This window comes from Arachis ipaensis, chromosome B3 (assembly GCF_059453495.1).
Source record: "Arachis ipaensis isolate K30076 ecotype BB chromosome B3, ASM5945349v1, whole genome shotgun sequence".
Taxonomy (NCBI): domain Eukaryota; kingdom Viridiplantae; phylum Streptophyta; class Magnoliopsida; order Fabales; family Fabaceae; genus Arachis; species Arachis ipaensis.
Window position 1 is genome coordinate 13171276 of NC_142438.1, and position 25774 is coordinate 13197049.

The following is a 25774-nucleotide window of genomic DNA, read 5'->3' on the forward strand; positions in this document are numbered from 1 at the left end:
ATCAGAAAAAGAAGAACCCTCCCACGCTAGTGAGCTTATGGGATTAATCCATAGCCGCCTCGAGCAGCTAGAACAGGAGCGGGAACGACAAAGGGAAGCTGAAAAGAACCTAAAAGAGGAGATGGAGCAACGAAAAGAGTTAGAAAGAAAACTCTTAAAGTTAGAATCCTCCCTCAAAGGTCGGAATTCCCACGGCAATAGAGAAGATTCTCCCTTAGGAGAGAAAGATCCGTTTAGCGAGGACATAATGAGGGCAAAAGTTCCGAGAAACTTTAGAAGCCCCGATATGGACCTCTACGATGGAACCACCGATCCAAAGCATCATCTGAGCAACTTTAAAAGTCGGATGTATCTGACCGATGCTTCTGACGCTACGCGATGCAAAGCTTTCCCGACAACCTTGTCAAAAGCAGCGATGAAGTGGTTCGACAGCCTCCCTCCGAGGTCAATTGCCAGTTTTGAAGACCTCTCAAGAAAGTTCCTGATGAGGTTCTCCATCCAGAAGGACAAAGTAAAACATGCACCAAGTCTCCTGGGAATAAAACAGGAGGTCGGGGAGTCCTTACGAGCCTATATGGAAAGGTTCAACAAAGCATGTTTGGAGATTCAAGACCTGCCCACCGAAGCAGTCATCATGGGGCTAGTCAATGGTCTTAGAGAAGGTCCCTTCTCACAGTCCATATCAAAAAGACACCCCGCCTCTTTAAATGATGTACAGGAAATAGCTGAAAAGTACATCAATATGGAAGAAAACGCTAGGCTAAGAGACCCGAGTTTGCGACTCGGGCACCCTCCCTCAACGAAAGAGAGAGAGAGGGAAGCGAAGAAGAAGGAAGAGCTTGGCCTCGATAGGCCAAGAAAATATCACTCTTATACTCCATTGAAAGTTCCTGTAGTGGATGTATATAGAGAAATTTGCAATACTGAAAGGCTGCCTCCCCCCAGACCCATTAAAAATAAAAAGGGGGGAGTCGCGGTGATTACTGTGAGTACCATAAGATATATGAGCACTCTACAAACGACTGTTACGACCTTAGAAATGTGATAGAAAAGCTGGCCAGAGAAGGTCGGCTTGACAGATATCTCATAGAAAGGTCGGACGGTCATGGAAAAAGAAAGCGAGAAGATACGGATAGAAGAGACCCACCACCACAAACTCCGGAGAGACATATTCATATGATCTCAGGAGGATTTGCGGGAGGGGGACTCACAAAATCCTCTCGTAAAAGACATCTCAAGAGGGTTTATCATGTCGAAGGGGGGTCCTCCGACCTTCCGACCATTTCATTCACAAAGGAAGACGGGCGAGGAGTAATCCCTGGGCACGATGACCCAGTGGTAATTACCATGATCCTGGCAAATGCCCATCTACACAGAACACTAGTAGACCAAGGAAGCTCAGCAGACATCCTCTTTAAGCCCGCTTTCGACAAACTAGGTTTAGACGAGAAAAAGTTAAGAGCCTACCCCGACACCTTGTACGGATTAGGTGACACGCCAATAAAGCCACTAGGATTTTTGCCCCTTCACACCACCTTTGGAAAAGGGGAAAAATCAAAGACTCTGAGTATAGACTTCATAGTCATCGACGTGGGATCGGCCTATAATGCTTTAATCGGCAGAGCTACCCTTAATCGACTCGGAGCAGTGGTATCGACACCCCACCTCTGCATGAAGTTCCCGACCTCATCGGGGATAGCAACGGTGAGGGGAGATCAGAAGCTGGCAAGGAAGTGCTACAATGAAAGCCTAAACCTGAGAGGAAAAGGCAAAGAAGTCCACACAATAGAACTCGGGGGAGCAAGGGTTAAAGAAGAACTGCGACCACAGCCCGGGGGAAAAACTGAGGAGATTCAGGTCGGCGAAGAGGAAGGAAAAAACACTCATATAGGAGCCAACCTAGGGGAAACCCTAAGACAAGGGTTGATTAAACTCCTAAGAGATAACTCAGATCTCTTCGCCTGGAAGGCCTCCGACATGCCTGGGATAGATCCCGAGCTCATGTCTCACAAGCTCTCGATCTACTCAGGGTCCCGACCTGTGCAACAAAGAAGACGCAAGCTCGGCCCCGAGCGAGCCCTAGTAGTAGAAGAGCAAGTGCAGGCGCTCCTAGAAGCCGGTTTCATCAGAGAAGTCAAATATCCAACATGGCTAGACAATATAGTGCTAGTCAAAAAACAAAATGGTAAATGGAGAATGTGCGTCGACTACACCGACTTAAATAAGGCATGTCCCAAGGATCCTTATCCGCTACCAAGTATTGACGCCCTAGTAGACTCTAGCTCGGGGTATCAATACCTGTCATTCATGGACGCCTACTCAGGATATAACCAAATCCCGATGTATGAGCCAGACCAGGAAAAAACATCATTCATCACGCCCAGAGCCAACTATTGCTACGTGGTCATGCCATTTGGGTTGAAAAATGCAGGGGCCACATATCAGAGGCTGATGAATAAGGTGTTTGCCCCCCACTTAGGGAGCTTAATGGAAGCATATGTCGACGATATGTTGGTAAAAACCAAGGAGGAAGTCGACCTCCAATCCGACCTCTCGCAAGTCTTTGACACCATAAGGTTGCACGGGATGAGACTAAATCCTGCAAAGTGCGCCTTCGCAGTGGAGGCAGGAAAATTTCTAGGATTCATGCTAACACAAAGAGGGATCGAAGCCAATCCCGACAAGTGTAGAGCTATCCTAGAGATGAAAAGCCCGACTTGTTTGAGAGAGGTCCAACAGCCGAAGCAGCCAACAAAGTCATACTAGCAGGGTTGAAGAAAAGGCTGCAAGATGCGAAAGGAGCTTGGGCTGAAGAGTTCCAACAAGTACTATGGGCTTACAGAACAACCCCCCAATCCGCCACTGGAGAAACACCCTTCCGGCTAGTCTATGGCGTAGAAGCCATGATCCCAATAGAGGTCAATGAGCAAAGCCCAAGAGTGATTTTCCACGACGAGATCAGGAATATACAGGGGCACAAAGAAGAGCTCGACTTGCTCCCTGAAGTCCGAGAAGAAGCTCAGATAAGAGAAGCAGCGTTGAAACAAAGGATGACTACAAGGTACAACAAAAAAGTCATTCGAAGGAGTTTCACCCCTGACGACTTAGTCTTGATCAGAAACGACATTGGAGTCAACAAATCGGGGGAGGGAAAGCTCGCCGCTAATTGGAAAGGACCATACAAGGTCAAGGAGGTCTTAGGAAAGGGCTATTATAAGGTGACCGACTTAGGCGGCACCGAGTTACCAAGGTCATGGCATGCTTGTAATATGAAAAGGTACTACAGTTAAAAGAAAACTCTACTCCCTGATGTACTCTTTTCCCAGCTTCATGATTTTTTTCCAGAATCAAAGGGTTTTTTCTGGAGAAGGGTTTTTAACGAGGCATCATAATAGGGGCTAAGGGAAATAAATTATCAAAAGCCCTTAGTAGCGATAAGGTACCTCCTCAACTAATAAAGATCTCTTTTATTTTAAAATATCTCTTTTAAAATTCCCTTTTATTCTCTTTCTACGAAACGCGCCGATTTAAGCTCGACAAAACGTGAAAATCCCATGAACCGACCTAGATGGTCGTCAGGATAAAACGACGAGGTACAAGTCGGCGTAAAGAGGCTATAAAGGTCGATCATGATAAACTCGGGAGCAGTCCGACTCATAAGTCAGAGTGCGAAACCGAGTAAAATTAAAATGAATCGCAAAAGTAGCCTAAGTCACGAAAAGCTCAATAAAATGAAATTGAGTACTAGGAATAACAAAAGAGATAGGAAAAACTAAGAAAAATTGTAAAGCTGCCTTGAAGATCAAGGAGATTCAGAAAAGCAGGCAAGCCCAAAAGAAAAGGTTTTTCTAGAAAAGATCAAAGAATCAAAAGAACCACGAACAGAAAAAGCATGCGCGCATAAGGTAACTCAAAACCCTTATCCAAAAAGGGCATTTATTTAACGCTAAATTAAACTCTTATTAAAAAGGGGCATCATAAATTGTTTTGTTTACGGCCTTAAAAGGCCAAAAAATTGTTCAAAACACCAACAAATAAATATAAAGAGTTTAAAAAGAGGGGCCCACAGGCCGGGCCCCAATAGCCAAAATCACTTTTTAAGAGGATCCCCACCAGCCGAGTCAGGGGGAACGCCAGGAGCCGGAGTCGAAGAGGAAGTCGGAAGAATGGTAGAGGAACTCGGAGCGTCCTTAGAGCGAGGAGGGGACTCTACGATCCTCTGCCCCCGAGTCTTTAAATCAGACTCAGACTCCACTATGGGGACAGGAGGATCCACGATGGCACCATCAATAACAATCTTATCAGGGTCCAAAGGAGAAAGGTCCAAGTCAGGAGCAATAACTCCGACCTGTTCCTTGAAAATCCTCCAAGCCTCATCAGCGCCATCCGCAATAGAGTCCTCCAACTCGGTGTAGGCCTTCCGAGCATTCAGCAAGTCGTTCTTTACAGACACAAGATCAGCAAATAAACTGTTGTAGCTGGCTTGCGCTGCTTTCCTCAAATCCATCTCCATGTTACATTGGGCTTGCAACTTCTTCCCCTTCTCCCGAAGGCTGTCTCTCTCCTCCTTCAGCTTGGTAACTTCCCCCTCCAACTCCCTCTCATGATCCTGATATATGCGAAGCCTACCTTCCAGCTCCTCGATCCTCGAGGTCGTCCCTAAAGAACTGATAGGAGTCTTCTCAAATATATCTAAGAGTTTGCCACAAACCCCCGCCGTCTTAAGACTCTCCTCAACCACAGTGGTGAGGTAGTGCCGAACAGAAACATCATCCATACTCATATGAGCATGAGGATAAATGTTCTTTCGGACGAACGCAAGAGCGTCTGCCTCACCAGAAACGCCAGACTCTAAGGTCTTGCGCTTCTTTGGCTCTGGTTCGGGAGTAGGTCGGACGGGAGGGGGTGGCAGAGAGGGAGCAGAGGAAGAAATTACAATAGGTTGAGAGGGAGTCCCGATGTTCCGAGGAGGAGGAGGAGAGACAACCGTCCTAACACCTCCAGATCTGGCTCGAGACTTTGCCTTGGCTTCCTGAACCCTCTGGTAAGACTCTTGAGCGTTTTTCTTTGCCATCTCTGCAAAAACAAATTGGTAGCTAAAATCAGACAAAGTCGGTAAAAGAAATTGCAAGTCGGAAATAAGCAAGAAACGCAAAAAGCTACCTAATTGTGACTGGACAAAGGCCGGCGACCCCTGGAGAAATTTTTTAGTATCCAAGTATGGGGCCCTCCCCCACACTTCTCGGAGGAACCCCACAATGGCTGCTTCTACCTCATTTAGGTCATCTAGACCATATTTCTCGCAGGGGGAGACCTCCAGCCAATATAAAGGAAATCGGGGAGAAGAATGATCATCCAGGAAAAAGGGGTGGTGACCCTCTACAGCTTGCACTTTGAAAAAGTAGTTCTTGAAGTCGTGAAAGGACTCGTCAAAAAGGGTAAAAAGCCTCCGACCTTGTATGGCTCGGAAGGACACCCACTGTTGCTTATTATTTAACCCACTGAAGGGCTTGGTCATATGGAAGAGATAGAAGAAAATCCTCAGAGAAGTCGGAAACTCTAAGGCCTGGCTGATAAATTGGTAAATTTTCAAAAAACCCCAAGAGTTGGGGTGAAGCTGGGTGGGGGCAACCCGGCAATGACGCAACACAGACATTTCAAACTCTGAAAAGGGGAGAAAAACGCCCAAACGAGTAACCATACTCTCATACATAAAAAAGAAATGAGGGGCCGTCTCGTCAGCCCTCCCGAAACAAACCCGGTCTTCTGGACCCGGGACTACCAATTCGTACTTTGGCTCATCTTCTTCAGAAGTACAAATTCTATAGTGAGTACGAAGGTGGGTGATAAATTCAGTGTCAACTGAGGGCTCCTCCCCTGGGACCGTAACGTCTACCCACTTGGAGAGAGCATCTACGGAAGCCATTTTCTTTTCTTAAAAAAGGGGGTGATAAGAGACCTACAAAAGAAAAGGAAAATCAACACACGGTCTCTAAAGGGAAGGGGCACGGAACTAAAGCTTACAAACCAAATCTACCTACAAGATAAAGACACGCAAATAGAACGCATGTTACAGAAAGGGAAAAAGCTAACCTTTAAGTCTGAAATCAAGACTGGAGGAAGTAAAAGCCTTCGAAACGCAAGAACGCAGCACGAACACATGCAAGGGAAATTTGAAAGATTGCAGAAACGAAACAACGAAAGAGAGGGAAAGTATTTATAAAGACGTTAGGGGCATAATGGTAAAACTGGGACAATCCTTAATAAAGGTGCACCGTTACCAAGGCCATTAAATCCCTACGCATACCCAACAGACACGACGCTTGATTAGACGTAACCGTCAGAACCGAAAGGTCAAAGAAAAATCACGTCGGTTCTTAATCATCACGTCGGTCCTCTCGCAAATCGGCCAAGACCCCGAGTTGAATACTCGAACCCAACTCTCAAAAAAGAATTGGGCTCGAGTAGGGGCACTGTTCATACCCTGACCCAATAAATAGGGCCCAGGATCCAAGCAAAGGCGCCCAACCCAGAAGGTTGGCCCTCCATCCAGCATCAGCCTTCATCCCAGAAGTCGGTACTGAACACGACTTGTTCCGAAGAAGTCGGACACGAGGGTTAGCTGGCAGATAACACTCATTCGAATGAGTAACTGCCCCTAGAAGCTCTCTAACCACTTCATAGAGCCATATCTTAACCTCCCTAAGATATGGGGATGGTTATCCACCTAAAAAGGTGGCACTACTTCAGCGGTGGTTATTGGATCACCACTATAAATACACTGACACCCTTCAGGTATCTCTAAGTTCCAATATACTCTCTAACCTGCTCACACTCTTGCTAACTTAGGCATCGGAGTGTCTTTGCAGGTACCACCCCCCATTCTTTCACACGTACAAGTCGGACGGAGGAACACCGAGTAACAGATCCACTCGAAAGCCACCTCCTTCATATGTTTGGGCCAACCAACGCCATCCGGCCCATTAATCTCCGGTTACCCACCGTAACATATATATATATATATATATATATATATATATATATATACATATATATATATATATATATATATATATAATTATGAAAAATAAAATATTATTAAAGTTAAAATACATACATTAATATTTTAAATTAATTAATAGTAGGGACATATATACTTATATTATTAGAAAAAATATAATATTTTAATTTATTAATAATTACACTACTAAACATAAAATATACAAATTATATTACAATTATACATAATTATTTGTTCTTAAATTAAAAAATCAAATTATTATATCATTAAATGATAATCTATTTCCTAAACTTAAAAGCATGATAATTAAATGTATAAACTCGGATTAAAGGGGGTACTCTTAATTAGATTTTTCAAATTAAATTTTGATAATAAAATAATATTTTTAGTTTTTTTTTTTAAATCTCATAATTAATTTATTTTAGACCGTTATTTTAAGATTTTGTTTATTATTGATGTATTAGGTATAGTTTTATTTTGATGCGTTTTATTTTTTCTTTGTCTGCACATGAGTGTTCTAGAAACATACAATTATTATGGAAAAAGAATATTTTAAATAATATAATATTTTCAAGGTTTCTCTTATACAAAAGAGTAAAGTATCGTTTTTGTTCCTAATATTTTGGATAAGTCCAAAAGTTATCTCTAACATTTCAATAGTCCTATTTAAGTCCTTAACGTTTTAAAATTGGCTCAATGTTGTCCTGTCATTAGAGATCCGTTAACAGAATTGACGGACAAAATTGAGACGATTATTTTGAAACGTTAGAGACTTAAATAGGACAAAAATATTAGGAAAAAAAAGATACATAAAAATAAATTTTAATTTAATTTTATCTTTCAATAATATTAATTTTTTACTGTACATATTATTCAATTATTTTTTAATTACATCTAAATAAATTACACTTAATCACATTATTTTCATTTTAAATAAAATTATTTTTTTATAATTTTAAAGAATTTTAATATATTAGAGACAAAAAGTATAATTTATATTTTATTGTATATATATTATTTTTTTCTTTTCTGTAAGTTTATATACTAGTCATTCTACAAACATTTCATGATAACTAAAAATCTTTAAAAGTAAAATTATAAAAAAAATAATTTATTTAAAATGAAAGTAATATAATTAAGTGTAATTTAATTAGATGTGATTAAAAAATAATTGAATACTATATATAGTAAAAAATTGATATTATTAAATGATAAAATTAAAATTTATTTCTATGTATCATTTTTGTCCCCAATATTTTCGTCCTATTTAAGTTCCTAATGTTTCAAATCGTCTCAATTTTGTCTCACCGTCAATTCTGTTAATACATCCCTAACGGCAAGACAACATTGAATCAATTTTAAAATGTTAAAGTCTCAAATAAAACGATTAAAACGTTAAAAACAACTTTAGGACTTACCCCAAATGTTAGGAACAAAAACAATATTTTACTCTATATAAAATCATATATACAATAACTTCTGCGTAATGGCTACAATTGAAAGAATATAAGACAAAATAATTAAACATAATTTATATTAGTTGAATTATTACAATTAATAAAAAAAAACAGTGTAAATATATATATATGAGATAAATAATATTCTAATTTAATACCAGTTAAACTGATCATTGAATTTATTATTGTAATGATGAATACATGAAAAATAATTAAGTATTATCTGAATTTTTACAAATTGTATGACACTTTTAAACTATTAATATCTAACCATTAAATTAAATCCCTTAAAATAACAACAATTGGAACATACTCGATTCGTGTGTACGTGTGCGATACTAAACATAATTGAAATCTAATAATTGGAATCATAATCTCTTAATAAAAAGAATTTTTCTATTTAAATTTTGAGAATAAAAGAATGTTTTAAATAATACTAAATATAAATGAATATATAATATATAAATTTCTTATATAATAAAATAGAAAGAACATGTATATTAATATATTAGTATACGAACGGTAAAAATTATATACTATTATAAAGTTATGATGCATCCATTAATGTTTTAAATCAATTAATGAAAGAAATGTATATTATTATGTTATTAGAAGAACGATAAGATTCTAATGGGAGTCACTCAATGTCAAAAACATCTATTTTTTTTTTTAGATATTTTTTAATAATTAAAATTTAAATCATATAATTAATTAAATTATGTTATTTTTATTAAAATTAGAGAACAAATTAGTTTAGTTAAAAAATTAATAAATTAAATTTTGAATCGATCTAAATTAGTATTTTTTTATAAAAATAATTATAATATCTTTAATATAAAAAATAACTAAAATACTCCTATTACATATATATTTTAAAAATTCTAATTCTAACCCTATAACATCAAAGAAAAAAATAATTGGAATTTAGGATTCTCAAAGTTAATATATGTAATAGGAGTATTGTAGTCATTTTCTATAATAAGGGTATTGTAGTCATTTTCTATTAAAAAAATATTAATTTAGACCAATTCAAAATTTAATTTACTATTTTTTCAGTCAAATTAATTTATCTAGCCTAATTTTGATAAAAATAACACGATTTAATTGATTATACGTATTATATTTTAATTATTAAAAAACATCTTTAAAAAAGTATATTTTAGATGTTTTTATCTAAATGACTCCTATTCTAATTTATTACTAATTATGCGCATTAAATATGATTTATATAAAATTTTCTACAATCATACATAATTTTTAAAATTAGTTTATTAAATTATTATAACATCAATTAATTACTAATTATTAAATAATAATTAAATTATTAAACAATTGACATGACTATTACCTTATGTTCTAACATTCAGTAACATGTTGTTAAATGCGTATTATCTAAAATTTTTAAATATATTTTTTGTCTTTTTTATAGGTATGATCTTATTAGTAACGACAAGATAGCGTTCCAGCATAAAGTTTAGAAACTTAAAATTAGAGTATTTTCAGATAAAAAGTAAGAATATCTCTTTGTATTACAGTATTTTTTAAGTAGAATTAGAAACAAAAAAGACTCTAATTTGTTTATTTCTGTCTTATAAAATTATGAGTAAAGTATCGATTTTATCCCAACGTTTGGAGTAAATCCTATTTGTGTCTCTAATGTTTAAATTGTCTTATTTGTATCCCTAAGGTTTGTAAAAGTGATTCAATGTTATTCTACCATCAATTATACATCTTGGGTTTTAAAATCTTTTCTTAAATTTAGAATACAAATGTTTGACATAGAATCGATGATCTACTCCGAAAAATAGCTCATCAAATGTAGAAACTAATTCCTACAACATTTACATAATTCACTTTTTTAGAGACATAATTGAATCTAAACACAAATAGTGGGTATAATATTAAAATCGAACACATTCAAGTGAGACCTAATTGAGAATGAATACATCAAAGTGAGAATAATTGAAAAATATAATATGATTTGTTAGTATAATTGATAGTAGGATAACACTGAATCACTTTTATAAACATTAAAGATACAAATAGGACAATTTAAACATTAGGGACACAAATAAGACTTATCCCAAACATTAGGAGCAAAAATGATACTTTACTCTAAACTTTTTTATAATCAAATATTATTCTAACACTCAATTTATAATTTAACATAGAAATTATCTAATTTCTTTTTTAACTCTAGATCTAATATATTTTCTGTAATTTGTAAGTGTTATTTAGCTATTTCTTTGAATAATTTTTTTTATAAAAATAATAATAATTAAATTAATAAATTTTCATACATATATGATTAATATCAAATTAGATATATCGGATAGTCACAAAAAAAAATTAGATATATCAGATATTATGTATATGTCAATTATCTTTTCACATTATCAATTATTAACAAAAATTATTAATAAATATAATAATTTATAATTTTTTAAAAATGAATTTAATTGATAAAATTTTTTAATAACGAATTTAGAGAACGATTCATCTTTTAAGGAAGGAGTTTAACCATTATTAACCAAACAAAAATGAGTTAACAATTCGACAGTTTTGCCTTTTAGGCATTAACCAATAAAAGAAGGATAAAAAATAGAAGAATATAGCTGTAGGCACATATTAGTGTGGTTTGTGACTTGGTGAAGCTGCTGCTGTGAGTTGCATAGCTGTGTGAATATTCAACTTCGTGGTATCTAGTTTTATTGCATGATAGTCCTGTATCTCACAATTAAATTTGTTATAAACAAATTCGCCATCAATTGACTTTATTAATTTTGAGATTGAAATCAGATTTAATGCCAAAGATGGAATATAAAGAACATCAATGAGATATAATTTGTTGGAAATTTTGACCATGTCAAAAATTGAAGTTGTGACAATACTTTTGTTTGGGACCGTAACTCTAACCGGATTGATTGTTTTGGTGTGAATGAAATACAGCAAAAATATGTGTAACATAAACAGTGGCTCCTGTGTTAATGACCCAAAAGTCACTATTCCGTGATAAAACGATGGACATGATCACAGAATTACCTTATCGGAGGATGGAGGTTCTTGCTCTTTCTCATAGGTCATCATGTGTTGACAGCAGTACACTAATCACCCAAACAAAATGCTACTAGTCAATGGTTCAAGAAGATCAAGAAAGTTAGTTTAGTTTGCTATAGGTGACTTGGTCAATAGTTAGAAGTCTCAGACTTCAGAGTGATTCAAATCGTTCCAGAGAAATCAATTAGTTCAGTTTCTTGCATTTCAAGCTATTGTTTTCTACGCATTGTTCTTGCTGCAATTCTTGTATCTTAACAACAATTTCCACATCATGCTTTTGAAAACAGATTAGAAAACTCATTTTATATATCTCAATTCGGCTTTTTTAATTTATGATTCAGTATTAAAAAAAAATGAACTTAACAGGATGGTAAGGGAACTTGAACTTTCAACAATTTTAATTATGTTACTGTTGAAAAAATCTTACCGCATTTTTAAGTTATGTTGTTTTAATTATGATTTATATTTTCCCCACCTTGGTTATTACTTGTTACTATTAGTGTTATTTGTAAGAAAATTTTCATAAGAAAATCTCAAGCGTCAAAGTTCTTTTGAGCATGATCGATTGGTCATCACTGAGTATAGTCTCTACAAGGTACACATACACCTGTAAGTGAAATCAAGGTTACTTATACAGAGATTATTTTTTATTTTTAATTAAATGTAACAACACTGGAAAATGAATTCGTTTGTGTTCTCATATATCCATTGTACCATACATATATAAATTGTAAAAAAAATTAATTGAGTTCTTATCACCAACTCACAAAAATAATAATTTCACATAAATGAGTGAAAGTAACAAAATAAATTCTCATAATAGTCTCTGAAATTCACGTAAATATTTAATATAATCTTCAATAATTCAATTTTTTCATACAGTCTTTCAAATAGAGCTCACAGTAGTCCTTAAACATATTTCGACGACATTTTGCCACGCTCGAGGGCTCCAAGGACTAATTGAACTTGCTCATTTCCAATTTATACCCATGTTGATCTTTTCCATTATATTTAGCCATACATCCCCAAATTTTCATAAAATTTATCTCTTCTAGTCTTCTTCTTGTTCATGTCTCTCTTCTCATTCTTCTCTTTGGGATTCTTGCTCATGTGGATGATGGGTGACAGTAGCACGTGAAAGCTCTGTTTGTTCCCATCTAACTGAAGTGTTACATGGCAGCGATGAGATCCCTGAAGGTCAGGCTCATCAATGGCTTCTCGAACATCACCACGGCCGCAGAACATGTTCCATTGTTCCTTCAGATTAGCCACCCACGTGGACCCTGACTCGGTCTCGAACTCGAACGGCCCTAATTTCTCTACCATCACGCCGCTCCTCATGTCCTCCGCTTTCGATATTGCCCATTTGTTAATCTTGTAACGCTCCTTCTTCTTCCTAGCAATGCGTAGTAGCGCCCAAATGACAAAAATAACCGCTAACGAAGAAGCACGCGATAATAATGTGTTTTTGTGTTTGTATCTTGTCTGAATGGCTTGTGAGGTTGGGGTGGTAGTTGCGGAATGGTTGTTGCTGTGAGTTGGAGTCGTGGTGGTGTAGGTGAAGGAGATGTTGAGGCTAACGTCGAGTTGAAGCGGTTGAAGGAGATGTTTAGGAAGTGGAGGTTGTTGAGTGGAGGAAAATCGGAAGGAAAAGTTCCGGTGAGGTTGTTGGTGGTTGAGAGAGGTCACTGATTTTAATGTTTGGGAAGAAGGAAGAGTAACGTTGATGTTGGTGGTGTTGGACCACCCAAATGGTGAACCTGTTGTGGGACAGGTTGAGCGTTTGAATGACGGCAGTAGTGTAGTGAAGACACGCTACTTCCAAACTGTTGTTGGATGATACGTTTTGGAGCTCTCCAATGTGTCAAAACATCGCCATGTATAACTCATCATCAAAAATATGTTCAAAGATCACTATATGAGTACTTAAATATGTTCAAAGACCACTGTGAGTACTTAAAGCTCTATCTGAATAATTAGAGTAGAAAAATCAAAATATTAAGCATATGTTTAAGCAAAGACTACTATGAGTACTTAAAGCTCTATCTGAATAACTAGAGTAGAAAAATCAAAATATTAAGTACTCAAAACTCTATCCAAATGATTACAATAGAAAAATCCAAAGAGTGAAGACTACATCATATATTTACTTAAATCTTAGGACTACTATGGAGATTTAGTCGAAATACAAAAATCCAAAGAGTGAAGACTACATCATATATTTACTTAATTACTTAAGAGGAATGCTAGAGGGCCAATAATTTTTGTGATTTGTAGCCATTAAATAGCCATTAATGATGGTTTTAATAGTGTAAGATTGGTGTAAAATTTCATCCAATGACTCACTTTTCTTTGCTGATTACATGCTGACCAGAATTTAACAAAGTTGGTGTCCCCTTAGACTTTTCTTTTACTTAAATCTTAGGACTCCTAAGGAGATTTAGTCCAAATACATCGGTCCTAATTTATTTCACATAAATATTTCCCACTAATTTGACAACACAGAGAATTATTTTAAGGACATCTGTCACAAAAAAAATCACCACCTAACTTTATTCTTTAATATAGCAAGCACTGAAAACAATCATCAATCAACAAAGATGAAATTCAACAATAACAAAATTGAACACCTTTGCATTGCATGAAGCCATTCAAACTATTACTAGTTGAATAGAGCAAAAACAGAGCACATATTCAATCTTTCAGAGACGTGGCCTTATTAGTATTATTTCTTCACATATCAAGAACAATCCATATTAATCATAACACAGAATTCTTAAAAGTCCACACTATTATTCTGGCTATTTCTATATATACTAAACACGGTTACAAATGAAAAATGTTCTCCTATCATAAACTCTTTGGGTGCACATGCGATAATAATTTTTTCTGAAAACTTGTGAAATTTGGGGGAACTCATCAATCTGCAGCATCATTATTACGGTGGTTGTGACGATTGGTGTCCACGGGTGGGGTGTGACGATCCATTGGCAACTTAATCTTGCCTAGTGAATCAGTAGGGACCAGTTTGAGATTCTCACAGTTGCAAATTTCAACCATGAACCCATCTGGGTCTTTGAAGAAAAGTTGATCTATTGCTATTCCTTCTTCTGTTTCCAGCGTCCCTTTCTTGTACTTAATATTCATCTCCTTCAATTTTCTCTCCATTTCTTCCATATCTTCACACTATTAATATATACAACCAACAATAGAAGAAATTCAATTAACTTTCTTTCCTTGATGTTTTTTTCTTAAAAAAAAATAAAAAAGAAGAACAAAGTGCTGCATGAGTACTAACAGGTAACTGATATATATACCTGAAAAGATATATGATTGTCCTGAGGATCCAAGTGTTGAGGATCAGAAGGCAATCGATCTTCGTGGTTGGATTGAACCAAATGGATACCAACTCCATAGTTGAACAACCATGCACCTTCGAAGTCCAGAACTTGAGGCCTCTCAATGGGAACAAACCCCAGCACTTTTGTGTAGAACTCTATCGACTCCTTCACGTTTCTACACAGCCTCGAAACATGGTTCAATGCTAATAACGGAGCTGCTGTCTCGTTATCATGCCCTTTATCTTCTGCTTTTTCATCACCCTTGTTATTATTATTATTATTATATCTATTGATTTGTCCCTCTTCTTCTCCTCTTCTAATCTCTTGTTGATTTTGCATTATTGTAATATTAATTAATGTGATGTGATTGATGTGAAATGAGTAGCTATTTTATACATATAGATGCGGAGTAGATGTGTAAGCATGCATGTATGCATTGTTGTGAAGGGACGACACGTGGAGGGAAGTTGAAAGAGGGAGGGTTGTACGTGTTTGAATATGCATGCGGGAACAGTGATAAGTTTGAGAATTGAACTTACACACATAACAACGTAACAAAACAGAGAGACAAATAAACTGGTTTCTGTGCGCGCCTCTTCTGTGGCAGGCGGTGCTACTGTTTCCATTTTCCAAGATAGTGTCTCCAATAATGCCAAATACTAATGGCACAGAATATATTACGTGTGATCAATGTCTACTTGCTCAATAGTTCATCTTTTTTAAAGTTAGAATTCAGAATCGAATTTGTGCCACTTATAGATGAATATAAAAAAAATGATGTTATTTAAATTGATTTAATAATTTTTATTATGAAAAAGTTTAGGTGTCAATAATTTTATTAAATTTTGTTCAGTAATCAGTAAATTAAAAATAAGTAATTTTATATTATTAGATAAAATTTAATACTATTAAAAATATTATTGATAACTATTTAGTGTGTGTTTGGATTACGGTTTGTAAACGAGAATTTGTATAGAATTGATTTTGTAAATTTGATTTTGATAAAAAGTAAGTTTGTGTTAACGTGATTTATGTTTGACAATCTTTATGTCAAAATGGATTATAGTAAAATAAATGTTGTTTGGATTATACTATTCAAAATCACTTTTAGATGAAAAATTATTAAAAGAGACATCAATTAAAATAATTTTAAATATTATTCTATTATTTTACTTTAGATATTTGAATAAATCTTTTTAATTTATTTTATAATAATGTTAATATTTACTTACTAAATTAAAGTAACATATAAAAATTGACAATATAGGATTTTTTTGACATCCAACATTCATAATTTTATTAATACTTATGAATAATTTTTTATTTAATTTGTCTTTTTTAATGGGATCAATTAATCTATATTATAAAAAAGTTACTATAAAATATAATATATGAGAATTATAATTATAAATTTTACATCGTCGAATAAAAAATAAAAAAGACACTTTATATATTAAACATAAAGAACAGTAAATAATAAAAAAAATTCATATGAACTAAAAAATAATAAGAAATAAAAATATAAAAGGGAGTATTATACATTTTATAATATTAAACAAAAAATATTTTATAATTTATTTTAGTATCGTTAGTACTCTTTAATCTAGTGTCATTTTGGATTATAAATTCTTATTATTTATAACTCTTTTGTTACTTATAATTAGTATATAATAAAAATAAAAATAAAGTACAATAAGAAGTACAATAAAAATAAAAAACAAAAACAAAAAAAAATCATACAAACATAGTATATAATAATCACAACCAACGACATATATTATATGAAAAAAAAATTATAATAAAAAGTAAATAAAATTCATATAAAAAATCAAATAAAAAAATAAAAAATTTTATACACAACATAAATATAGTACAATAAAGAATAAAAAAAATAATTTATATAAACAAAAAATAATAAAAATATCATAAAAATTAATAAAAATAAAAATTTATATCAACAATAGTTGTCATATAAATAAAAAAATACAATAAAAATATAACAATAGAAAATTAAAAAAATAACATCAGAAAAATGATATGAAAAATATTTATTATATAAATAAAAAATACAATTAAAAACATAAAAATTAAAATATGAAAGAAAGAACTAAAAATAATAAAAAAAATTAAAATCTTTACCTTGGCAGTGATGAAAATAAATCTGGAAAAAAATTGGAAAAAAAATTTGTAACCAAGAACATAAAGAGAAGAACATACAGAAAGTGTGAAATTATGTGGTTATGTGCATCCTTTTTATAGAATAAATTAAGGGTACAGTTGGTAGATATGGAATAAATTTCTTATCTATTTCCTCCAACGATAATTAACTTTCCCAACGTGAACGCAGAAGCTTGAATTTTTAGCTTCACGTGAACGTACGTTCAGAGGTGAAAGTACTTCTGGGTTAGGGATTTCAAAAGGTTGCCAAACATGACAATGAGACGTTCAAGACGTTCAAACGGACTTTTCTATTATCCAACGTGAACCCACCTTTAATGACTACAAATTACAAAAATTGCTACTCTCTAGCTCTTCTCTTTCTATTATTACTTTATACAGCTAGCAATCTCATCACTATTTTTATACTTCTATTTTGACCACTCTAATAGTACAATAACTACACAAATTCTTCAATAATAATAGTAATCTCGTCGCTCTAATAATAAAAAATTAGATTTTTTTTTCATACAAGATTTGTTCCAGCTTACAACTTTATGCTTTTCCATTATTAGTATAGTTGTCAGAACTGAATCGGTGATCGAACGGTCAAGCTACTGAGTTATTGGATCATTGGTTCAACTGGTGGGTCACTGGTTGAATCGGTTAACCCCGGTCCTATGTAAATAAAAAATAAAAAATAATCAAAACTTTAAAATTAAAATTTAAAATACATATTTTTACTAACATTTTAAGAATATCCAGTTATTCTAAAATAATATGAAACAGAAATAATAAGTATTTTGTTAATTTTACTCTATCATAAATATTTTATTTTGTTTTTATATTAAAATAATAATTATTTTTAAATTTTAATAATTTATTAATAAATTTATATCTATTATACTATTATATACTACATGTATTTATTAAAAAATAATATTGATAAATATTATATAATTATAAAAAAATAAATAAATTTATAATTATTGTTAAATAAAAATATAATTAATTTAACAATAAGTGAGTTTATAATTAAAATTAAAATAAATTAAATAGATTGATAAAAGATATCCATATATAAAATAATTTGTAAACATATTAAATAGTATTGTGACAGCTTCGATATTTGATTGTAATCAAACTTACCTTAAATTGCAAATTACGCTAGTAATTATGGCAACTGCCCAACTACATATGGCACTACCAGTTTTTTTTACGGTACAAGAATTTTTATTGAAAAATACAAAAATTTACTAATATAATATAAAAAAAATTTGTAGTATAATATTAAAAAATTTATACATAATACAAATTTTATTAATATAGTATAAAAATTTGGTGAATGCTACCCAACTCCTCTAAAATAATATGTAAGTTATCTTTTATGATGGGTCAAATTTTAATTGGTTATTATCTTAATTATAGTTGGGTTATTTTGTAATTTATTATTTGAGATGGGTAATGGTATAATTTCTTAAAATATCAAAATTCCACTCCTATTAATTGAAGCACCTTTCCATTCCTCAATTCTTTCTTCATCGCCTAGCTTCGGTCCTTCCAAGTACCACCGTCGCCGCCGTGACAAGAAACGCCGTCGTCGTCATCTACTGTACTCTCACGCAATCTCTCTTCATTCAGTACATCATTCCTTAACTACGTTATTAAATTACCGTCCTTCCTAGTATAGCCAGCGCCGATGTCATTGCTATATGTTGTGGATCACTCCTTACTAACATAATTAATGATTAATTTAGTTATTAAATTTTTTATTAAAAAATATATTTATTTAATTACGTAATAGAACATATATTCATATGTAAAATATAATATAATAAAGTAAATCTATTTAGGGTACTGAAAATATAATTAAAATCATGAACATATAAATATAATAGTAAAATTTGTATTCTAAACAAGTAAACATATGCTTTATCATACATAAATTATTTAAAAAAATTGAATAAATTGTTAAAATTAATAACAAAAATTTAAAATGATAAAATCCAAGTTTCTTACCGTATTTTTTTTATAATATTTTGTTTTTTTAATTTTTAATTTATTAGTACTTTATTATTTAATTAATGATTAAACAAATTATTTTTATGAAAAAATATTTTTTGTATTATTTTAAAAAAGAGACCAATATAACGGTATAAAAAATAACGTAAAAATAATATTTTAAATAAAAAATATTTAATATTAAAATTTTTAAATACAAAAATAAATTATATAAATATTTAACAGATAAATATAAAATACATGTCTAAAATAAATAAAACATATAAATAGAAGTACTCTTGAGAAATAGAGAATTATTTTTGTCTGTTTTATTTATTTTAGGCATGTATAAATATTTAACAGATAAATATGAAATACATGCCTAAAATAAATAAAACATATAAATAGAAATACTCTTTGAGAAATAGAAAATTATTTTTGTCTGTTTTATTTATTTTAGACATATATTTCATATTTATCTTTTAAATATCTATACAATTTATTTTTGCATTTAAAAATTTTAATATTAACTATTTTTATTTAAAATATTATTTTTACGTTATTTTTTAAACTGTTATATTGGTCTCTTCTTTAAAATAATACAAAAAATAATTTTTCATGAAAATAATTTGTTTAATTATTAAGTAAATAATAAAGTACTAATAAATTAAAATTTAAAAGAATAAAAATACTATAAAAATACTTATAAAAAAATTGGATTTTATCATTTTAAACTTTGTGTTATTAATTTTAACCATTTATTCATTTTTTTAAATAAGTTATGTATGATAAAAGATATGTTTATTTGTTTAAAATACAAATTTTGTTATTATATTTGTATGTTCCTGATTTTAATTATATTTTTAAGTACTCTAAATAGATTTATTTTATTATATTATATTTTACATGTAAATATATATTCTATCATATAATTAAATAAAGATATATTTTTTTAATAAAAAATTTAATAACCAAACTAACCATTAATTATGTTGATAAGGAGTGATCCACTAAAAAAAGAGAGATTGAATGAGAGGATAAGAGATAGCGATAAGATCAGCACTAGCTATATTGGGAAGGACGGGAAAGTTACGATGAGAATTTAACCACGTCGTTAAGAGATTATGATGACGACGTTGGTGTTTCTCGTCACGACGGTGATGCTTGGAAGGACGGAAGCGTGATGAAGAAAGAATGGATGAGTGGAAAGGTGCTTTAATTAAACGGAAGTGGGGTTTTGATATTTTAAGAAATTATATCATTACTCATCTCAAATAATAAATTACAAAATAATCTAACTATGGTTAAGATGATGACCAATTAAAATTTGACACATGATAAAGGACAATTTACATGTTATTTGAGAGGGGTTGGGTAGAATTCACCTAAAAATTTTTGTATATAATACATAAATATTTTATTAATTAAGTGAGTTAGTCTATGATATACGGATACTGATATAAACACGGGATATGACATGACACAGGATATGCCGATTTTAAATTCTTATAAGACATGGAGACATAGCATATATATAAAATATAAAGTATTTTTTAGATACATTACAATGATATTTTAATATATTATTGATATTAAAATATAAAATAATTTTTTAACTATTTTTAATATCTTTTTTTAATTATATAAAGTATTTAAAATGTTTTTTATTTTAATAAATAATAATATATATTTCTAAACTCATTTCAAGAATACATATTAAGAATAAGGCTTTACACGCTGACATATGATAGTATTTACGTGTGTCCAAATATGTCCGGAGAATAATTTTTTATTTTTCATTAATACACGATTGGATACAATAGACACGCGTGTCGGACGAGTGTCAACGAGTGTAATGTCCGATACACAGACACGGCAACTTAGCAAAGTATCCATGCTTCATAGGGTGGTTAACGTTCTGGGTATGTTGTCCTCAAAAAAATTCTATATTGTATATCACAATTTTTGTATTATGTACCAATATTTCTGTATCTAAAATTTATGTATTGTGTGTATTTCATTGGTTGAGTGTTAATATTTTGGGTATGTGATTTTTTTTTTGTTCTATACTAAATTTCTATATTGTGTACCAAAATGTTGTGATGTGTATCAAAATTTTTGTGTCGGAATTTTCTGAACATTTATGGAAAAAGAAGAATATAAAAGCAAAGAGGACAATGATGATAATAATAAAGGAGGATGAGGAGGAAAGAGGAAGAAGACAGCAATGGCGACAACAACGACGCTTAATATATATTTTATATTTTAATATGTATTTTATATCAATAACTAATTTAACACTTATTTTTTGTGTATATATTATGTATAATTGATAAATTAAATATGATAAAGATATTCACTTGTTTTTATATAAAACTAATAGTTAAAAATTATTAAATAATTTAATATATTTAACTAAATTATCATATAAAAATTTGAATTATTAATTTTATATAAAAATAATTATATATAATTTTTTACCATTAAATATTAATGTATTAGATTGGGTTTGTCCACAAAATAAATGAGTTGTTTAAATTGAGGCTCGTGTTTATATATACTTTAGCCCATTTAAACTTGTAGGCTCACACTCCGTACTCAAAGAGAATGAGAGAAGGAGAAAGCGGGGGCGAGCGGTTGAGGGTGAAACATGGTGAGGAAGATGGCCATGCCATCGGAAGAGATAAGGGGGAGAGCATGGGTGGGTGTGTATCCGGTGTTAAGGAGGGTTCTTCTCGAGAGGGGTTAGGAAAGCCATCCAAGGTCTCTTTTAGAGATAAAGTCATTGGTGCAGAAAAGTCTAAGGCCTTTGCATTAGTAGGGTCTTTATCTGGGGATGGTATCGCAACGGTGACAGGTAAGCAGGGTGATTCTCGTCCACCAAGTGTCAGTTTTACCAAGGAGGCAAAGAGCTGTCTAGCTGAACCTTATAAGGAAGCCATCGTGATCAAGGTGTTGGATAAGTATTATGGCTACACGGCTCTCATGCATAAGCTCCGGATAGTATGGCGCATCAAAGGAGGGTTTGATTTGTTGGATGTGGGATTTGGATATTTTTTGGTTAAATTTGATATTGCTGGGGATCGTGAGAAAGTCATTCTTGGTGGCCCGTGGTTGATAGACGGTCACTATGTTGCAGTAAAGCCATGTGATGTGGATTTTAGGCCATGCGAAAAATCCTTTGGATCAACGCTGGTATGGATTCGAGTCTCGGGACTTCCAATTTGGTGCTACCAGGAACAAGCAATGCTGCGAATTGCTTCTGCAATTGGGATTCCGGTGAAAGTAGATTTGGCTACTAAGCTCGCAGAAAGAGGAAAATATGCCCGAGCTTGTGTTCAAATTAATCTTGAGTTGCCTGTAATCAAACATATTATAGTGGAGGGTGTGACTTATGAAGTGGAGTACGAGAGTTTACAGTTGATTTGTGCTACTTGTGCACGGTATGGGCATGATAAATCGTTGTGCATGGAGAAGGATTCCTTGGAAGGAAACATAAATTCCTTTGGTGATGGAAAAAATAATGAAGCCCCAACACTAGTGCCACACAACAATCATGAGATTCAAAAAGAAGCTGAATCAGAAGCTCGTGATTTGGGTGAGAAATTAGGAGTTGTTAAAGGGAAGGATGTGGTTACGGAATCATTGGCTCCTCACGTGCCTGATGGTCTTGTTAATGATGCATGCATGGATGATGGAGAGGGCTGGCAACAAGTGTTGCGTAAGAAAAAATTTACAATGGGCCAGTCATCAGGTTTGAAGGACCAAGATGGAAAGCAGCACAAGTTTGGTTCGAGAAGGGTTCCAAGGCCCAATTTGCATGGTGATGGAGGCAAATCAACTGGCATTAGGATGGGGAAGCAAGAAAAACATGAAATTGCGCCATCTCCATCGCGCAGAACTCCTGCACGTCGTGGAATTTCTCTACGGAAGCGTCCTCGGCCTTCCTCCTTGCAGAACTCGCCAGTTGATAAAAATGGTGGCACAACGGAGGAAACCTTAGTAGATGGAAGCATGGCAAGTGCAGTGTCAGGGGGTCCAAAGGTGGCAATTATTGAGGATCAGAGTGTGCCAGTACCGCAGGACAAACCACCTATTGAGGTTGGTGATTCTGTTTAGAGTTTATGTTCTTATTTATTCTGTCCCTATTATTTATGGATAGTTTAAATATGATTGTTTGGAATATTAGGGGTGCTTCTAATAAGTTAGCCCGGGTGCATTGTAAGGAACTTGTTAGAAAATTTAGACCTGTTTTTTTTATTGTGGTTGAAACTCACTCCCCTTTTCAGCATTTAAAATTATTTTGGGAAAGGTTGGGGTATCACTCTGTTGGTATAGTAGAGGCACAGGGGCATAAGGGAGGTATTTGGTTTCTATCCTCTATGAAGGGTGTTTGTTGTAAGTTCATTGATGCTTTTGATCAGGGTGTTACTGTTGAGGTTCACTTTGATAATTTAATTTGGAGGTGTAGTGGTATTTATGGCAGTCCTCAATTTAATAAGAGGGTTCTCCTTTGGGATTATCTTGTTGCACAATCCATGGTTTTTCAAGGACCTTGGATTGTTCTTGGTGATTTTAATGAAGTCAAATTTTCTCATGAATCTAAGGGCTGTCAATTTTCTCATCAAAGAGCAGACATGTTTGCTACTTCATTAGGGGATAGTGGTTTGTTTGATCTGAAGACTATCGGGAGGCAGTTTTCTTGGTACAGGAGGGTGAAAAATTATGTTGACGTGGCAAAAAAGCTTGATCGAGTCTGTATAAATAGTAGTTGGTTATCTATCTTTCCAGAGGCTTATGCAGAAGTTTTAAATAGGCTTCAGTCTGATCATTGCCCTATTCTGGTGCGTTGTAAAGGTCGTCCTCAGCCTAAAGGGAATCGACCTTTCCGATTTGTTGCTGCTTGGGCTACTCATCCTGGGTATAAAGATATTGTGAACCAGTCATGGTGGTCTGGTAATAGAGGAATTCATGGCAAGCTTTCAGAAGTACAGAAGAATTCACTAGAGTTTAACTCGAAGGTATTTGGTAACATTTTTGTTAAGAAATGTGAATTAGAGCAGCAGATTAATTATTTACAAAAGCGTTTGGAAGTGGTGGATAGTATTTATTTGCGTCAGAAAGAGCAACAGTTGCTTGATGATTATAATAATACTCTAGTGCAAGAAGAGCTCCTATGGTTCCAAAAGTCCAGAGAGCAGTGGGTAAGGTTCGGGGATAGGAATACAAGATTCTTTCATATTCAAACTCTTGCGCGAAGGAAGCATAATAAGATTCATGGCCTTTTTCTCAAGGATGGAGTGTGGGAAACTGATCCAGAAGTTCTGAGTCAAGAAGCAGCGTCTTTCTATAAAAGCTTATTCTGTCATTTGGATGATGTTGATTTGGGTTGCCTTGGTGATGTGCCTCTTCCTTCTCTGAATGAGGAAGCTTGCAATAATCTTACGGCACCAGTTACTATGGAGGAAGTCAAAACAGCTGTTTTTCACATGAACTCTTTTAAAGCTCCAGATCCGGATGGGTTTCAAGCTTTCTTCTTCAAAGAATATTGGGAGATCATTGGTCTTGATGTTTGGAAGATGGTTAAGCAGGCATTCTCCGGTGTTACTCTTGATCCGAGAATGTTGGAGACTTTACTGGTTCTCATTCCAAAGGTTGAATCACCGGTATCTATGAAAGATTTCAGGCCGATTAGTCTCTGCAATGTAGTTTACAAGATCATCACGAAGGTCCTTGTTAATAGGCTTCGTCCTCATCTTGCGGAGATTGTTGGCCCGCTTCAAGGAGGATTTATTCCGGGACGAGGAACTCCTGACAACATCATTATTGCTCAAGAAGTCCTCCACTTTATGAAGAAGACTAAATCAAAGAAAGGCACACTGGCCTTTAAGATTGATCTGGAGAAAGCTTATGACAGAGTTGACTGGAGGTTTTTAGCTCATACCCTTAAGAGCTTTAGTTTTCCTATTCCTACACTTAATTTGATTATGAATTGTGTCACTGCTTCTTCCTTATCTATTCTTTGGAATGGGAGTCGTCTGAATGGCTTTACTCCTAGCCGAGGTCTTAGACAAGGAGACCCTATGTCACCCTATCTTTTTGTGTTGTGTATGGAGCGACTGGCATGCTTTATTAGTCATCAGGTTGATTTGGGCTTGTGGGAGCCGGTTGCTATTTCTAGAGGGGGACCAAGAATATCCCATTTAATGTTTGCGGATGACTTGCTTCTATTCTGTAAAGCTACAAAGAGACAAGTGCAAAATGTGATGTTGGTTTTAGAGACTTTTTGCAAAGCATCTAGGATGAAGATTAATGTGGAGAAGTCTAAAGCGCTTTGCTCCAAGAATGTCTCTGCAACAAGGAAAGAGGTTTTCACTGGGGTATCCTCTATCAGATTTGTCCAGGATTTGGGCAAGTATCTTGGAGTTACCCTTAGCCATTCTAGAGTGACTCGTTCAGCTTTCAATGGTGTCCTGGATAAGATTCGGAGTAGGCTAGCAAGCTGGAAAGGGAGTTTACTCAATCGAGCTGGTAGACTCTGCTTGGTTAATTCTGTTGCCGCTGCTATTCCCACGTACCAGATGCAGGTCTCTATTTTTCCCAAAGGAATCATTAGTAAATTGGAGTCTATGATGAGGAATTTTCTTTGGAAAGGACAAGTTGATGGAAGAGGATTGAATCTTGTTAGTTGGAAGGTACTGGTTACTCCAAAAAAATATGGAGGTTTGGGGATTAGAGAT

General features: G+C 33.6%; 2 protein-coding genes across 2 annotated transcripts; one reads left to right on the plus strand and one right to left on the minus strand.

Moving 5' to 3' along the window:
* Nucleotides 1-14141: 14141 nt before the first annotated feature.
* Nucleotides 14142-15240, minus strand: GLYI8 (Lactoylglutathione lyase / glyoxalase I family protein). The gene is made up of 2 exons (XM_016332507.3): nt 14853-15240; nt 14142-14721 (listed from the first exon to the last, which is right to left on the minus strand). Exons 1-2 carry the CDS (start codon nt 15213-15215, stop codon nt 14455-14457), a joined length of 630 nt encoding a protein of 209 aa, XP_016187993.1. The 5' UTR covers nt 15216-15240; the 3' UTR covers nt 14142-14454.
* A 6401-nt stretch (nt 15241-21641) lies between these two features.
* On the plus strand, nt 21642-23206 carry LOC148569871 (uncharacterized). The gene has a single exon (XM_088507831.1). It carries the CDS (start codon nt 21642-21644, stop codon nt 23151-23153), a length of 1512 nt encoding a protein of 503 aa, XP_088363957.1. The 3' UTR covers nt 23154-23206.
* The last annotated feature ends 2568 nt before the right edge of the window (nt 23207-25774 follow it).